Source organism: Gossypium raimondii, chromosome 11, assembly GCF_025698545.1.
Source record: "Gossypium raimondii isolate GPD5lz chromosome 11, ASM2569854v1, whole genome shotgun sequence".
In the NCBI taxonomy this organism is placed as follows: domain Eukaryota; kingdom Viridiplantae; phylum Streptophyta; class Magnoliopsida; order Malvales; family Malvaceae; genus Gossypium; species Gossypium raimondii.
In genome coordinates this window covers 1,850,996-1,867,356 of record NC_068575.1, presented here as the reverse complement: position 1 = coordinate 1,867,356, position 16,361 = coordinate 1,850,996, and the positions used below count along the sequence as shown (strand labels likewise).

The following is a 16,361-nucleotide window of genomic DNA, read 5'->3' as shown; positions in this document are numbered from 1 at the left end:
CGCTGAGTAATGATTACTCAATGTTGCTAATATAACTTGAATTATCAATTATAAACATAACAAATGTAATAAAAATAAGTAACAAGAAAACCCAAGTTAACCAACCAACATTTCACATTTATCTAATTACATACTAGTTAGTTCAATAATTCATTGTTATTTTCATGTTAATCATTAGCATAAACACAACATACTTTCCAAAGCTCCATTTCAATTTTTCATTATTCATCACATGTTTCTTACAAATAAAATAAAAATAAAATAAAATATTCGTTCACATGTTGATTTTTCATACATGTAGCATGTAAGAAAACAAAGAAACAATGGAAGCCCCAACCAATGATCCAAGAACAGGCAAAGTGGCGGCAGCGACGCTGGAATCCGGGCCTGCTGCTGGGGCGAAAGCGGGAGAGGAGCTAGGGCTAGAACCACCTGCGGAAGGGGAAGGAGCAGGTGCATCTGCGGCCATGACGGCGCTCATTGAGGCGGCAGCAACAATGATGGCGGTGGAGACCTTCTTCATGTCCATGGCGTATAAAGGGATTATTAAACGCACCGGAAATGAATGAGACCTGCGTTTAATAACTGGTGAATGGGGATCCGCCGGTGATTGTTATTATTTGCTTTGTTATTGCAGGTCTGAAGAAAAAGGGTGGTGGGGAAGGTGATTTTATAGGTGCAAATTCATGGCTATTTTTAGTGACGAAGTTTAAAAGAAAAATTACGTGTTTGGTTTTCACATGCTTTGCGGGATAGACATGCAAATTTTTGAATTTGTTTTAGCGATTTTGACTGGATTTTAAGGTAAGGGGATTTTATTTTATTTTATTTTATTTTATTTGGTAAGAGAAACAAAAGTAGTAAATTACAGAAGAATAATTACCTCAATCAATATCATTTTGTAAATTATTCAGAATAGAAATATCAATTTGTTCGGGGAGAAAAAACAAATTCATGGAGATCCAATTGATAGTCAAGCATCATTGTCAATGCAGGAGAATGTGGGTTCGAGCGGGTTTATCCTCCTATAGAAAAGTTAGGATGAGTTATAGGTAGTTCTAAGCATTGTATCAACTTAGAAAGTTTCAGATACTTTCACGGTTGAATTAGATTCTAAAAAAAATGTACTAAGTAAGCTCATGTATTTAGGATGAATTGTATTTCAGCCCTTTTACTGAATCAGTGGCTAAATTAGCCTTTATGTATTTCGAAATGTACAAATTAGATCATCCTTTAAATTTTATCAATTAAATGATGATCTAGAACATTAAATCTATGCTGAAAATTATTTTTTATAGGTAAATTACAAAATGATCACTTAACTATGTCTTTCGTTGCATTCTATTTTGGCCACCCAATAATTATTTTTGTTTTGTTCATATCAAATTAATTAATTTTTATTTCTTGATTCAACCTAAAACTACATGGTCTACATTTTAAAAACATTGATTAATAATGACTAAGAATTTTCATAAATAAGACATATAAAATAAATTTTAAAAATTTTCTATTTACAAAGATGAAAATCAATCAAAACATAGGAAAAACCCAATTTCTTGTTTAAAAATCCAATAAAAATCTTAAATATATATATATTTAGAGAAATATGTTTTATTTAATTTTAAATAATTTTTACAGCTTTTGTTTTGTTAGCTAAATTTTGAATTCAAATTTCTACTATTCAATAATCGAATCAATTTACTATTTAATCAATTCAACCAACCAATCTAATGAAATTTGAAGAATTTGTTTTCTCAAGGTGGATATACACTTCAGTTCAATTACTATTTAATCAATTGGGTCCTTATGGGCTAAAAATGAATTTCTTTTAGAAAATATATATTTAAATTTTTAAAGTTAGGACTAAATTGATAGATTTTGTAAATATTGAGGGTCAAATTTATTATTTTTAGAATTATATGACAAATTTTGTAAACATTGAGGGATAAATTTGTTGATTTTTTATATTTAGGATCAAATCGATAGAATGTATAAATATTAGAGAGCTAATTTTGTTACTAGACCAATAAAACAAGCCCACATCAGCTCAGAGTGACTAAATCGAAAAAAATTAATAGTAGGGTAAGCAAAATAGAACAAAAAACATTGTTGGGTGACTATTTTTATAGTTAACCATGAAAATTATTTTCAGCAAAGATTTAACGTGCCACATCATCATCTTAAAGATAAATTTAACGGCGGTCTAATTTGCAAGTTTTGAAAGAGATATAAGGGCTAATTTGTTCATTTTTCAATAAAAGGACCGAAATGCAATCTACCGCTAAGCACAAGGGCTTCCCTAGTACTTTTACTGACTATAAATGAATTGAACTTGAATAAATATGTCTTTATTTATGTTCATTTATTTATTTTTTTAAAGCTTATTTGTGTTTAATTTGTGTTCGTTAAGTAAAATCATTTTCGTGTTCATTTATTTATAACTATGTGTGTTGATCTTTGTTCGCTTAAACTTAGTGATGATTATAGAAGAGGTTGGCAATAGAGGGGGATGGTGGTTTAAACGGTGGTGAGGTGCTCGTAGAGAGAGGTCGGAGAAGAAATATATCAAGGCTAGGGAGGGGTATTTATAGGCAAGGATGATCACCCATTGGCATTAGGCCCTAACACGTGCCTTCATTGGTCTTGTCTTGTTTGGTCCCTTAGAAAACATTGTAGAACTTCTAAATAAGCAATAATGGGATCAATGTGGACATAGTAAAGCTCTATGTGGGTCTTACTTATGTTCCATGCAAAAGAATGACTCAACACCTATCATTGGCAAGGTAGATTAGAGGTGAGCCACGTGTAGAGCATACATACGTTTGCGAGGGTCATGGCTGGTGAAGTGTTGCCTATGGGCGAAGTCATAGTCAAGAAGGTTGTGTGTGACACCCCACACCCAACTTGATCGTCGGGTCCGACTGTGTGACATCACATTACGTCATTGAAACAACTCAAACTAACTTGACATAAATTTGCAAAATTAAATTCTTATTCATCGTTCAAAACACTAAGCCTATTCATTATGATCAACAAATAACATTTGATGTACATAAGAATCAATTTCATCTACATACAAGGGGTTATCATAAGTTAATATTAGAGTTAGGACTTGAATCCAAACTCAAATGTCATATTTCAAGTTATGTCTCCAGACATGGAGAATCTCGAGACAGGTCATAAATTATTTTGGAAATTTTAGCTTCAAAGTTAACATGTCTCGAGTTGCGTCTAGAGGCAAGGTCATTTATGCCTCGAGATTGACCTCTCATGTTTTCCTATTTTTGGTTCGATGTTTGAATGTCTTGAGGCAAGAGCTCTTGTATCAAGACTTGGAATAAGGAAAAAAAATTAATTTAGCTTCGATGTACTTCTATCTTGAGACAAAGACCACTTGTCCCGAAACCTAGGAGCAATTGTCTCGAGACTAATTAGTTAGGAGCAATTGTCTCGAGACTAATTAGTTATGTATCGAGGCATCGGGCTCTTGAATGCAAAAATTAAGAGAAATTCTTTTTAACAGTATTGAGGCATGTTCTCCTTGTATCTAGACTTAATGACCAAATGAACAAAATTTCCCACTTCTAACTTGCCAAAACCTTAGACAGTTGAACTCAAACTGACCTAAAGCTTACCTTAAACCATAATCTCAAATTAACCCATCTAAACACATTCAACCATCACTAAATTATAATCTTCCATGAATAAACACTTAATAAACCAATTCAAACAATCAAACCAACATAAACAAGCATAATTAACTAATAGTCAAAAGATAAAATCTAACCTCTTAAGCATTATGGGTCACTTACTTAAAGTGGCAAAACTAAATTAGGAATCCAACCAACCAACCTAGGTACATGTCATATGACTTCAAAATTGTTAAAAAGAATTTCTCTTAATTTTTGCATACAAAACATGATTGTAATGGCTTTTTGAGCTGAGTTGGAGAGTTGGATGCTTGACCGCGAAATATTTATAGCTTTTATCCACAACTTACGCATTTATCTAATAAAAATAACCAACCAACCAACCAACATAACTTGAATTCAATTATAAACCTAACAAATCTAATAAAAATAAGTAAGAAGAAAACCCAAGTTAACCAACCAACATTTCACATTTATCTAATTACATACTAGTTAGTTCAATAATTCATTGTTATTTTCATGTTAATCATTAGCATAAACACAACATACTTTCCAAAGCTCCATTTCAATTTTTCATTATTCATCACATGTTTCTTACAAATAAAATAAAAAATAAAATAAAATATTCGTTCACATGTTGATTTTTCATACATGTAGCATGTAAGAAAACAAAGAAACAATGGAAGCCCCAACCAATGATCCAAGAACAGGCAAAGTGGCGGCAGCGACGCTGGAATCCGGGCCTGCTGCTGGGGCGAAAGCGGGAGAGGAGCTAGGGCTAGAACCACCTGCGGAAGGGGAAGGAGCAGGTGCATCTGCGGCCATGACGGCGCTCATTGAGGCGGCAGCAACAATGATGGCGGTGGAGACCTTCTTCATGTCCATGGCGTAGAAAGGGATTATTAAACGCACCGGAAATGAATGAGACCTACTGGTGAATGGGGATCCGCCGGTGATTGTTATTATTTGCTTTGTTATTGCAGGTCTGAAGAAGAATGGTGTTGGGGAGGATCATTTATAGGTGAAAATTCATGGCTATTTTTAGTGACGAAATTTTAAAAAAAATTACGTGTTTGGTTTTTGCATGGTTTGCGGGATAGACATGCAAATTTTTGAATTTGTTTTAGCGATTTTGACTGGATTTTAAGGTAAGGGGATTTTATTTTATTTTATTTTATTTTATTTGGTAAGAGAAACAAGAGTAGTAAATTACAGAAGACTAATTACCTCAATCAATATCATTTTGTAAATTATTCAGAATAGAAATGTCAATTTGTTGGGGGAGAAAAAACAAATTCATGGATATCCAAGTGATAGTCAAACATGATTATCAATGCAGGAGAATGTGAATTCAAGCGGATTTATTCTCCCATTGAAAAGCTAGGATGAGTTATGAGTAGTTTTAAGCATTGTATCAACTTAGAAAGTTTCAGATACTTTCACGGTTGAATTAGATTATCAAAAAAAAAAAGTACTAAATAAGCTCTTGTATTTAGGGTGAATTGCATTTCAACCCTTTTACTAAAATAGTGGCTAAATTTACCTTTATGTATTTCGAAACGTACAAATTAGATCATACTTTAAATTTTATCTATTAACTATGTCTTTCGTTATATTTTATTTTAGTCACACACTTATCATTTTTGTTTTGTTCATATCAAATTAATTAATTTTTTTATTTCTTGATTCAACCTAAAACTATATGGTTATACATTTTAAAAATATTGATTAATAATGACTAAGAATTTTTCATAAATAAGACATATAAAAAATTTAAAATTTTATATTTACAAAGATGAAAATCGATCAAAACATAGGGGAAAACCCAATTTATTGTTTAAAATTCTAATAAAATTTTAAATATATATATTTAGAGAAATATGTTTTATTTAATTTTAAATATTTTTTGTCTTGTTAGCTAAATTTTGAATTCAATTTCTATTATTGAATAATCGAATCAATGTACTATTTAATCAATTCAACCAACTAATCTAATGAAATTTGAAGAAATTGTTTTCTCAAGGTGGATATACACTTCAATTCAATTACTATTTAATCAATTGGGTCCTTATGGGCTAAAATGAATTTCTTTTAGAAAATATATATTTAAATTTTTAGAGTTAGGACTAAATTGATAGATTTTATAAATATTGAGGGTCAAATTTGTTTTTTAGAATTATAATTAAAATGACAAATTTTGTAAACATTGAGGTTAAATCATTGATGTTTTTATATTTAGGATCAAATTGATAGAATGTATAAATATTAGAGAGCTAATTTTGTTACTAGACCAATAAAACAAGCCCACATCAGCTCAGAGTGACTAAATCGAAAAAATTAATAATTGGGTAACCAAAATAGAACAAAAGACATAGTTGGGTGACTATTTTTATAGTTTACCCATGAAAATCATTTTCAGCAAGGATTTAACGTGCCACATCATCATTTTACAGATAAATTTAACGGCGGTCTAATTTGCAAGTTTTGAAATATATATAAGGGCTAATTTGTTTATTTTTCAATAAAGGGATCGAAATGCAATCTACCGCGAAGTACAAGGGCTTCCGTAGTACTTTTACTGACTATAAATGAATTAAACTTGAATAAATATGTCTTTATTTAACGTTTGTTGTAACACCCTTAACCCGTATCCGTCGTCGGACTAGGGTTAAGAGGCGTTACCAAACAATTCACATCATTATACAAACATTTCATATACATTGATCATATATCATCATATCACATTCATTCATAATCACATTGTCCTTCAACTAGGTCTACGAGATCTAAAACATGCTTTTAAGAAGGTTCGAGACTAAATTAGTTACACATAAAAATTTTTGAAACTTTAAAAAATTTATAAGTAACAGACATCTCACGCCCGTTTGAACAGCCGCGTGGACGAATATAGGTTATTTGCAAGGCCAATTCGCCAACCATAAGGGTCAACCCTATACAAGCACATAATATAGCATTATCCATTAATCGTGAATATCAATTTTGAACACTTCGACTAATGCATCAATAACTTTACTAAAGCTTACCACATAACCACAATCACATTCCTATTATAAGGCCATCTACATATCAAACCTCACATTATAAACAAGCCAAATCTCATGGCTCAATACACTTCAAACATAAAGGCACCAATAACCAAAATCACTTATACACTTAACAAACCAACTAGCCTATACATGCCACATAACCAAAATTTCAAACCTTTTAAGTACCGAAACCATAGCTGGATAGTGTGATGGGATCTCTGACGATTTCCATCCCGAACGAGCCTTCGGAACACTATAAACGTAGAAAACTAAAGCTTAGTAAGTTGATATGTAAATAATAAGAAATCAGTTAACCTGCTTTTACCAATCCTCACAACATGTTCTCAAGATAATACGATCAAAATTGCACATAGCTCCACTATTTACTCATGTTCACATCAAGTTGTCTACTCGAGTCATAGTCACTAAATTCTTTATATCTTGTGCTACGGAACTCCAAATTAAGATCCTCTTGATTTTTCCGAAACTAGACTCACATATCTTCTTACCATAAAATTTTTAGAATTTTTTGGTTTAACCAATAAGTACAGTTAGTTCTTCAAAGTTGTCCCTATTCTGCTGTCTGACAGTTCCGACCCTTCTTCTCTAAAAATTAATTATCTCTTAGTACGGGATTCGGATGATATTCCCATTTGTTTCTCTTGAAAATAGACTCATTATAATTTTAATCATATAAATTCTAACCCATAATTCTTTTTATACAATTTTTAATGATTTTTCAAATTCTAACACATATCATATTTCATCTATACAAGTCACATAGATCATATTTCATTTCATTCTCAATCATATAATCATTTACATAGCTAACCTTAGCTTTCACAAGTTTAATCAATTTAATTCTTATATAACATTCAATTCATACTTCCATATAGCCAAATGAGCACATTTAGGTATACAACATATTTAAACACATATCTTTCTCATTTCATATACATGATACGGTATGAACTCACCAATTCACTTTCATTCGATTCTCACATAGGTTATGTACATACCTATCTTGCTTAACTCGATCATACTTCCATTCTCAACTTTCACTTACTTGTTGATTTCTGTCACGAATACTTCGCTTTCGTTGTACCATCACTTATAACCATGTTTCATCTACTTTTCCCATTGAACCATTTGGAATACTAAAGGATACTCGGGGATCTCGTACACATAGTAACGTAACAATGCCATATCCTAGATATAGTCTTACATATAATCACATATCGATGCCAATAGCCCAGCCATGGTCTTGCACGAAATCACATATCGATGCCAATGTCCCAAACATGGTCTTACATGATGTCTAATATTGATGCCATATCCCAGATATGATCTTACTCGTAATTTCGGTGACCCTAATGTCATGACATTTGTATCATATCTATTCCTAAGGTTCAACCGGGACTTTTACTTTGTCGAATCTCCATCGAACATTTCCAAAGCATTGTAATCACAACTAAATTCAATATTTAAGCATTCACCATAATTATCTCAATTAAGCATTTAAACATGTATAATTTAATGCTTATTAAACATACGAACTTACCTCATTCGCTGAATCGATGAATTTAGGTCGACTAATCCGATACTTTGATTTTCCCTCGATCTAGATAATATCAAAATTAATTTATTTAATTATCTCCCTATTCAATTTAATCCAAAATTTTCTTTAAAGTACATTTACACTTTTCCCCCATAATTTCACATTTTTGCAATTTAGTCATTATCAAATAAAATCACAATTTCATGAAATTAAACACAAACCCAAGCTAGCCGAATTTTCCATATATTACTATCATCCTATATTTTCAATTTATTTCACATTTTAATCACTAAATTTCCACATTTCACAATTTAGTCCAAAATTGACATTTTTCTCAAAAAAATCACTTTATAAAAGATGAAAATCTAACATCAAATATTCATAATCTATCATAAATCATCAATTTACTCAAGCATTCAACAATGACAACATGTTAAATCTTTAACAATTTCGAATTCAGAAGCAAGGGCTAGCTACATTACAAAGCAACGATCACAAAAACATTGAAATAATTAAAAATGGGACAAAAATACATACCACACAAGCTATGAAATAGTTGCCGAATGTAAAAGCTCTCAAATGGCTTTCTTGCCCTAAAATGCAGTTGAAGATGGAGAAGAAAAGATGATACCTTTACTTTATTTTACTTAATTTATCATTATTAATTAATTTACTTTTATAACCTTTAAAACATTTAAAATTTACACAAATCCCAAGCCATCACATTCCACTATCAACATTAATGGTCTAATTACCATATAAAGACTTTCACTTTAAAGCCCTATAGTTATTTAATACCTTTAGCTATTAGAACTTAACTTTTACGCTTTACGCGATTTAGTCCTTTTTACTGAATTAAACACTTAAACGATAAAATTTCTTTACGAAAATTTCACACAACTCTAATATCATGCTGTAAATATTAAAATAATAATAAAATTTTACAACCTCGGATTTGTGGTTCTAAAACCACTGTTTCGATTTAGCTAAAATCGATTTGTTACATTTGCGAGGGCCATGGCTGGTGAAGTGTTGCCTATGGGCAAAGTCATAGTCGAGAAGGTTGTGTGTGACACCCCACACCCAAGTTGATTGTCGGGTCTGAATGTGTGACATCACATTACGTCGTCGAAACAACTCAAACTAACTTGACATAAATTTGCAAAATTAAATTCTTATTCATCATTCAAAACAATAAGCCTATTCACTATGATCAACAAATAACATTTGACGTACATAAGAATCAATTTCATCTACATACAAGGGGTTATAATAAGTTAATATTAGAGTTAGGACTTGAAACCAAACTCAAATGTCATATTTCAAGTTGTCTCCAGACATGGAGAATCTCGAGACAGGTCATAAATTATTTTGTAAATTTTAGCTTCAAAGTTAACATGTCTCGAGTTGAGTCTCGAGGCAAGGTCCTTTATGTCTCGAGATTGACCTCTCATGTTTTCCTATTTTTGGTTCGATGTTTGAATGTCTTGAGACAAGAGCTCTTGTATCAATACTTGGAATAAGGAAAAAAAATTAATTTAGCTTCAATGTACTTCTATCTTGAGACAAAGACCACTTGTCCCGAGACCTAAGAGCAATTGTCTCGAGACTAATTAGTTATGTATCGAGGCATCGGGCTCTTGAATGCAAAAATTAAGAGAATTTTTTAATAGTATTGAGGCATGTTCTCCTTGTATCGAGACTTAAAGACCAAATGAACAAAATTTCCCACTTCTAACTTGCCAAAACCTTAGACAGTTGAACTCAAACTGACCTAAAGCTTACCTTAAACCATAATCTCAAATTAACCCATCTAAACACATTCAACCATCACTAAATTATAATCTTCCATTCATAAACACTTAATAAACCAATTCAAACAATCAAACCAACATAAACAAGCATAATTAACTAATAGTCAAAAGATAAAATCTAACCTCTTAAGCATTATGGGCCACTTACTTAAAGTGGCAAAACTAAATTAGGCATCAAACCAACCAACCTAGGTACATGTCATATGACTTCAAAACTGTTAAAAAATTTTCTCTTAATTTTTGCATACAAAACATGATTGTAATGGCTTTTTGAGTTGAGTTGGAGAGTTGGATGCTTGACCGCAAAATATTTATAGCTTTTATCCACAACTTGCGCATGAAAACAAATAAATATGTACGCTGAGTTATGATTACTCAATGTTGCTAACATAACTTGAATTCAATTACAAACATAACAAATCTGATAAAAATAAGTAACAAGAAAACCCATGTTAACCAACCAACATTTCACATTAACATCAAGGATGCATATATACTAATAGATCACTCAATTTCTCGATATGATTTCCGATGCACTCTCAAGATATTTGCATCTAGTTTAACATATCAAACATGAATCATTTCAACATTTTATCTCATCTCAGCTACACATATGTATACAATAAGCAATATTACATTTTATTTTTTCAAGATTAAAGTAACTCTATTCGATTAAAATTAGATTTTGAAGTGATTGATTCACAATGATGTATTATGTTTTAATTTCATTACATTATATTTTTAATTTCAATTTATCTAATAATTTATTAATTTATATTAAATTAATTCCAAATTTATTTTCATAAAATATTAAACATATAAAATAGTATTTTAATTGAAAAATATTTAGTATAATTAAAATTTTTTAAATTGAAGGAATATTATTTTTAAAAATTTAAATGGAATAATTGAAGTGATGATGTGGCAGCTGGTAGATAACCAAATTATATATAAACGTTAAGTGAACGTTTCACACAATTTCAATTTATTTTCTTTTGTCGGCCTAATTTATTAGCCGTTATATGAACGTTACCCAGCTGTACGTAGGTCCCACGCGCCACTCTCTCCGCCTATAAATATTCTCCTTCCCCCTCACCGAACCCTAAATCAAACCAAACCCCAAACAAAGCAAACAAATTTCTGTCTCCCAAAGAAATTTTTTTGCTCCTCTCCGCTTCAGAAAAATGGCTCAAGTTAGCATCATGAAGGCTCTTTTGGTCGCTTTATTCATGGCATTCTTAACCGCCGCCACGGCACAAGTTAGTGAGGCGCCTTCTCCGTCTCCAGACGCCGGTGCCGGTTTCTCCGTGGGCGTTTCCACCGCTGCTGTTGGGTTTTCTTTGGTTGTGTCTCTTCTTGCTTTGTTGAAAGCTTAAATTTATGGGATTTTTTTTTTGGGTGGTCTTTTTGTACCATTGATTTATTTTTGGGTTTTGTTTTTAATTTCATTCTTTGTTACTTCATGGGATTGATTGTAATGAAGTTGATTCATTGAGTATTATTATTATATTTGAGCATTTTTTTTCTTACAGTATTCATTGCCCAAAACAATCGATTTGGTATTTCAGTATTAAATTGAAAATAATTCGATTGGATCCAATTCTCCTGTCTTTCACTGTTAATTCGATTGGATCCATTTTATCATAATTTTAACTTTGAATTTCTTTTATTTATGTTTTCGTCAGTACAGTATGCTGATTGTGTTGAATTGAAATAATTTAAAAACAATCAAGTTTTTGTTGTAGGAATTTACTTTCAGTACGACTTTTAAAAGTTAATAAAGAAATGCAAGGTCGGAAACTGCTGTTAAATTAGAATTAATTTTTTTTAATAATTTATATTTATTTTTAAGATTTTTTTAAAAAAATTAGAATTATTTTAAAAATTAAAATGATATTTTAGTTATAGTTTAGGGACTAAATTAATGTTCTCCATTATTATTTAACAGAAAAAAAAAATTAAAGGAAGGTTAATATACAATTTTAAAATATTAAACATTTAGGGTGGGTTTAGATGGGCGATTGACCGCGGTGCAGTGAGTTTAGTTTACTTTTTGTCTCACGCTACAGTATCGCTACAATATCTAATTTCACCGCCACTGCTATGTTTACACTAACCGCAAGTGAATGTACCGTCCATCCAAACTCACCATTATTTATTTATTTTTCAGATATAAGAGTTTCTCTAATATTTTTATCGAACTTGTATAAAAACCTGACAATAATTTGGTAGGTAGGGGCACATATTTTAAATAATATATTAGTAAAAAAAGTGAGATATGGTAGGAAGGGGCATGAGAATCAATTTCTTCGCTGTATAACACCAATGATTCACTACAACCTATCAATTATTCTGCCAACACATTCCAACTCAAATCATACCCCAACTTTATATATATAATAGCTGGAAACTCAAAATAATCATTACCATAACTCAATTGATAAAGCTATTGTTATTAATGTTGTAGGATGTAAGTTTGAGTGTGTTAAAATGCATAATTCTCATATTTAATGGTTGGAGAAGTACTATGAGTATTCTAAGTATTGTATAAAAAAATAGCAGATATGATCTGGACTTAAAAAATTCAATTGAACAAGTTTTTGAATCATTTAAATTTGAAGATTGAGTTTTTGAGTTGAATCATTACGAGTTTTGATTACTTTAAGTTTAAATCATTTTCGACTATTTGTTCATGTTGTTATGAGTTAAGATCAATTCGATTCAATTTAAATTGGTACAATTATTTATTTATTATAATTAAATTAGATTGAATTATGTTTAAATTCGGTTTTGATTCGCCTTGGTATATGTGAACGTTGAGTCCTATTTATTAATAACTCTCGTATCTCTTCATATAATTATATAAACATAACTATCCAAATTGATAATCACATTTTTTAGTGACAAAAGACATAACTCAGCACTATGACTAGTTACAACTACTAATAAATAACCAAGTAACGTAACTTTTGGATTACTTATAATCTTTCAATTATAACAAAAATTTTCTATACTTTCTTGAAGTTGATAATCTATTCTAGCTTCGACCTTATCTTTCAACAAATGACAACCTGATTTGGCAATGTACTCCCCATATACATTAGTTAGCCATATAATTCTATAATCTCTTCTACCTTGGTATATAGGGATACTTCATTCTCAAAACCATTTTCCCCATTCAAAACATACCATTGCACCTTTCCACCTTTCTTGGCTTCAAGGAAAATAAATCCCCTTCAACATATTTACCCAAAATGCATTGTTAAAAACATTGAGAATATCTTTGAACCCAATTCCCCCTTTTTCTTTTCTCTTTCTAGGATTCAACCAGCTCACCCAATGCATCTTTTTTTCTTCCTTACCTTGACCCACAGGAAATCTGGCAGAGCTAAATTTATCTCATTACACAACTTCATTGGTATCTTGAAACATTGAATTGTGTAAACAAGTATTGTTGTTGCTATTGTCTTCATTATCAGCGGATTTTGTTTCTATGATTGCACCTTCCTTAACACTTTTTTCCTTCACATATCCCACTGCTACACATTTTGCTTCAAACTTCCTGGATCGTTGGCCTCTTGAATATGCAACTTTCCAACAACTGCAAGATTAACATATTGTGGCACATTTGTACTGAAATTTATACTTGGTTTGTTAAAGTTGATCCTCTGCCTAGAGGCCTCACTAAATTCAGTCAAAACGGCAGTTTATAATCTCACAATTCTCCATATTTTCTGCCATAAAAGATTAAGGAACCATCTTCAGATAATAGGCAAGACAAATGTGGACAATGTTTGCTCATTTTAATTCCTTTATTTATCATTCTAGACATGACATCCACAAGAAGAAGCAATAAGAGGATGGAGAATCCCCTTGCCTAAGACCTCTAGTTGGGAAAATTGTGTTAATTTTCTTGCCGATGACAACTATATTATAAGAAAATAATTTAAGAACTTCATCATCAACTTTATCCATTTTGTATCAAAACCAAATCTCTCTCACACACCTTCTAAAAGATTCCACTCCACCTTATTATAGACAGTCTTCAAATCCCTCATTATCCTATTATTTCTTATGGAAAATACTAGAGTACCCATCAGGCCCAATTAGAACCCTACTTCCATAATTTCCTATTCTCTCACTTTCTCCATTAGCTTCAAATTCATTTCTTCTGTAACCAAGGAAGGCACAATATCCAAAACATGACCCCATTGTTTATGTCCAGTTGAAGTGAACAAATCCCTATAATAATCTTCAAAGTTTATCTCATTAGTGTTTTTACTTTTTTGAAGCTAAGCACATCCAATTGGAGCCTTAATTGAAGCTTCAAGACGTCTTTGATATTGAACGCCATCACATGTATGGCTTGTTGGAATTTGTGACCCATCATGAACACATAAAAAGTTCATAATCAACTATTTAAGTATATTGGTAAAAGCCATTTACAAGGTGCATTGAATATTAGTAGATACATTGATTAAAGTAATGTGTTGTTAATGTTCAAAGTATAATCTAAATATATGGATTGAATTTTTATAGATATATACATTGACGCTTCTCCCATCACTTAAAGTTATAGGTAATGTCATATTTTCTTACTTATATCTAAATATATATATATGGAATATGACTATCAACTTTCAATAACATAATTTCTATTATAGATGCTAATGCAACAATTAAGAATATAAAAAAACCAAAACCCACAAAACTTTCTACCATTATTCCAAATAGCATCACAATTTACAACCTCCAAAACTAGTATCATCGATCATATTCCAAGCTCAAAGATCCACTAAAGATCAAAAGATAAATCATATATTTAAAAGTTCCAAATAGTAGGAAAAGCTAGATCTTCTTCATAACCATGATCATGAACTTGGAAACTAGCTTCAACTCCATGGAAACCATCAACACCACCATGCATCTCAATCATGGCATCCCAATTGAAGCTACTATTCTCACCAAATGGAACCAACTCATCATAATAATCTTTCATCGTTGAATCCATTGCTGTTAAAGTACTCTCAGCATCATCATTGTTATTAACAACAGCTTCTTCTTCACATTGCTTTTTTTCATCTTTTTTAATCCCCAATTGTTGAAGAAACTCATGCAAATCAATCTGTGGCTTATCTGATGAAACCCCAACAACATCTTTCTCTTTCATTTGAACATCATCAGCTATGTTTTTGCTTTGGGTATCTGTTTTTGTTTTCAAAACCCCATTGTTTTTAAGTTCTTGAAGCCTCTGGTGAATAACATGAACACTAGGCTGAGCATTTATGTTGAGCAAACCAGGGGAAGAAGAAGGGAACATGGAGACGAAGTTGTTTGATGGGATCCATTTGAACTTTTGTGTCGACGATTTGTTGGATAAGTTGGTGGTGGTAGTGGTGGGGATTCGTTGAAGGTGAGGGAGGTTGAGGTAAGCTTCCGGGCCGTACAACCTCCTAGCGGCGTCATCGTAAGCCATGGCGGCTTCTTCGGCGGTGGCGAATGAGCCTAACCATAGCCTGGTTCGTTTCTTGGGTTCCCTTATTTCGGCAACCCATTTGCCCCACGTACGTTGACGGACACCACGGTACTGGCACGATGCGTTCTGTGGACCACCTTTGCCTCGTGTTGGACCTTTCTTCCATGGCTTCAATGGCGATCGTTTGTAGCTGTCCATAGAAGGAGATGAGTGAGTGAGTGAGTGAGCGAGTGAAGATGTGGAACCATGGGAGTGAATGGCGCGGGGATTTGTAGTGGGAAGTGTAGTTTGGTTTTAAATGTTTTCACGTTATGCGAAAAACAATTCAAGCTCCTGTGACCGTTACCAGGGAGCTACAGTATTTTTTCAACATACCCAACTTAAATATCTAGCCAAAAACTTAAATACCAAAAATATTTCTTAATTGGATAAATCTCAAGATCGGACTGATTTGGGATCGGATTATTTAAGGTGTTCTATTCAAAATTTGAATCATTTTGAGTTACTTGTCTGCTTGTAGATTCTTTCGAGTTCAGGTCATTACGAGTTTAAACTATTGACTTTTTATTATTAAATTGAGTTAGGTTGAACTAGAATTGACCAAGTTGGATTTTCACATTGATGTTATTTTAAATTTAACTTAGACGAAGCTGAATGATTAACTTTTTTATTATCGAATTGAATCGAGTTTAGATTGAATTTTCGAATTTAAAGCCACATCAATAAATCTAATTTAATTGATTCGTATAGATATAAATGACTAATTTAAGATTCAAAGTATACGTGGCCATGGACTAAATATTCACTTACCCACAT

General features: G+C 31.8%; 3 protein-coding genes across 3 annotated transcripts; all 3 read right to left on the bottom strand.

The window, feature by feature from the left end:
• Positions 1-180: 180 nt before the first annotated feature.
• On the bottom strand, positions 181-635 carry LOC128034528 (arabinogalactan protein 23-like). The gene has a single exon (XM_052623004.1). It carries the CDS (start codon positions 527-529, stop codon positions 290-292), a length of 240 nt encoding a protein of 79 aa, XP_052478964.1. The 5' UTR covers positions 530-635; the 3' UTR covers positions 181-289.
• Positions 636-4,185: 3,550 nt separating this feature from the next.
• LOC105761631 (arabinogalactan protein 23) lies at positions 4,186-4,636 on the bottom strand. The gene has a single exon (XM_012579495.2). The coding sequence runs from the start codon at positions 4,533-4,535 to the stop codon at positions 4,296-4,298; it is 240 nt and encodes a 79-aa protein (XP_012434949.1). The 5' UTR covers positions 4,536-4,636; the 3' UTR covers positions 4,186-4,295.
• A 10,121-nt stretch (positions 4,637-14,757) lies between these two features.
• LOC105761639 (dehydration-responsive element-binding protein 2F) lies at positions 14,758-15,770 on the bottom strand. Its single transcript, XM_012579504.2, has one exon. The coding sequence runs from the start codon at positions 15,741-15,743 to the stop codon at positions 14,892-14,894; it is 852 nt and encodes a 283-aa protein (XP_012434958.1). The 5' UTR covers positions 15,744-15,770; the 3' UTR covers positions 14,758-14,891.
• Between the last annotated feature and the right edge of the window lie 591 nt (positions 15,771-16,361).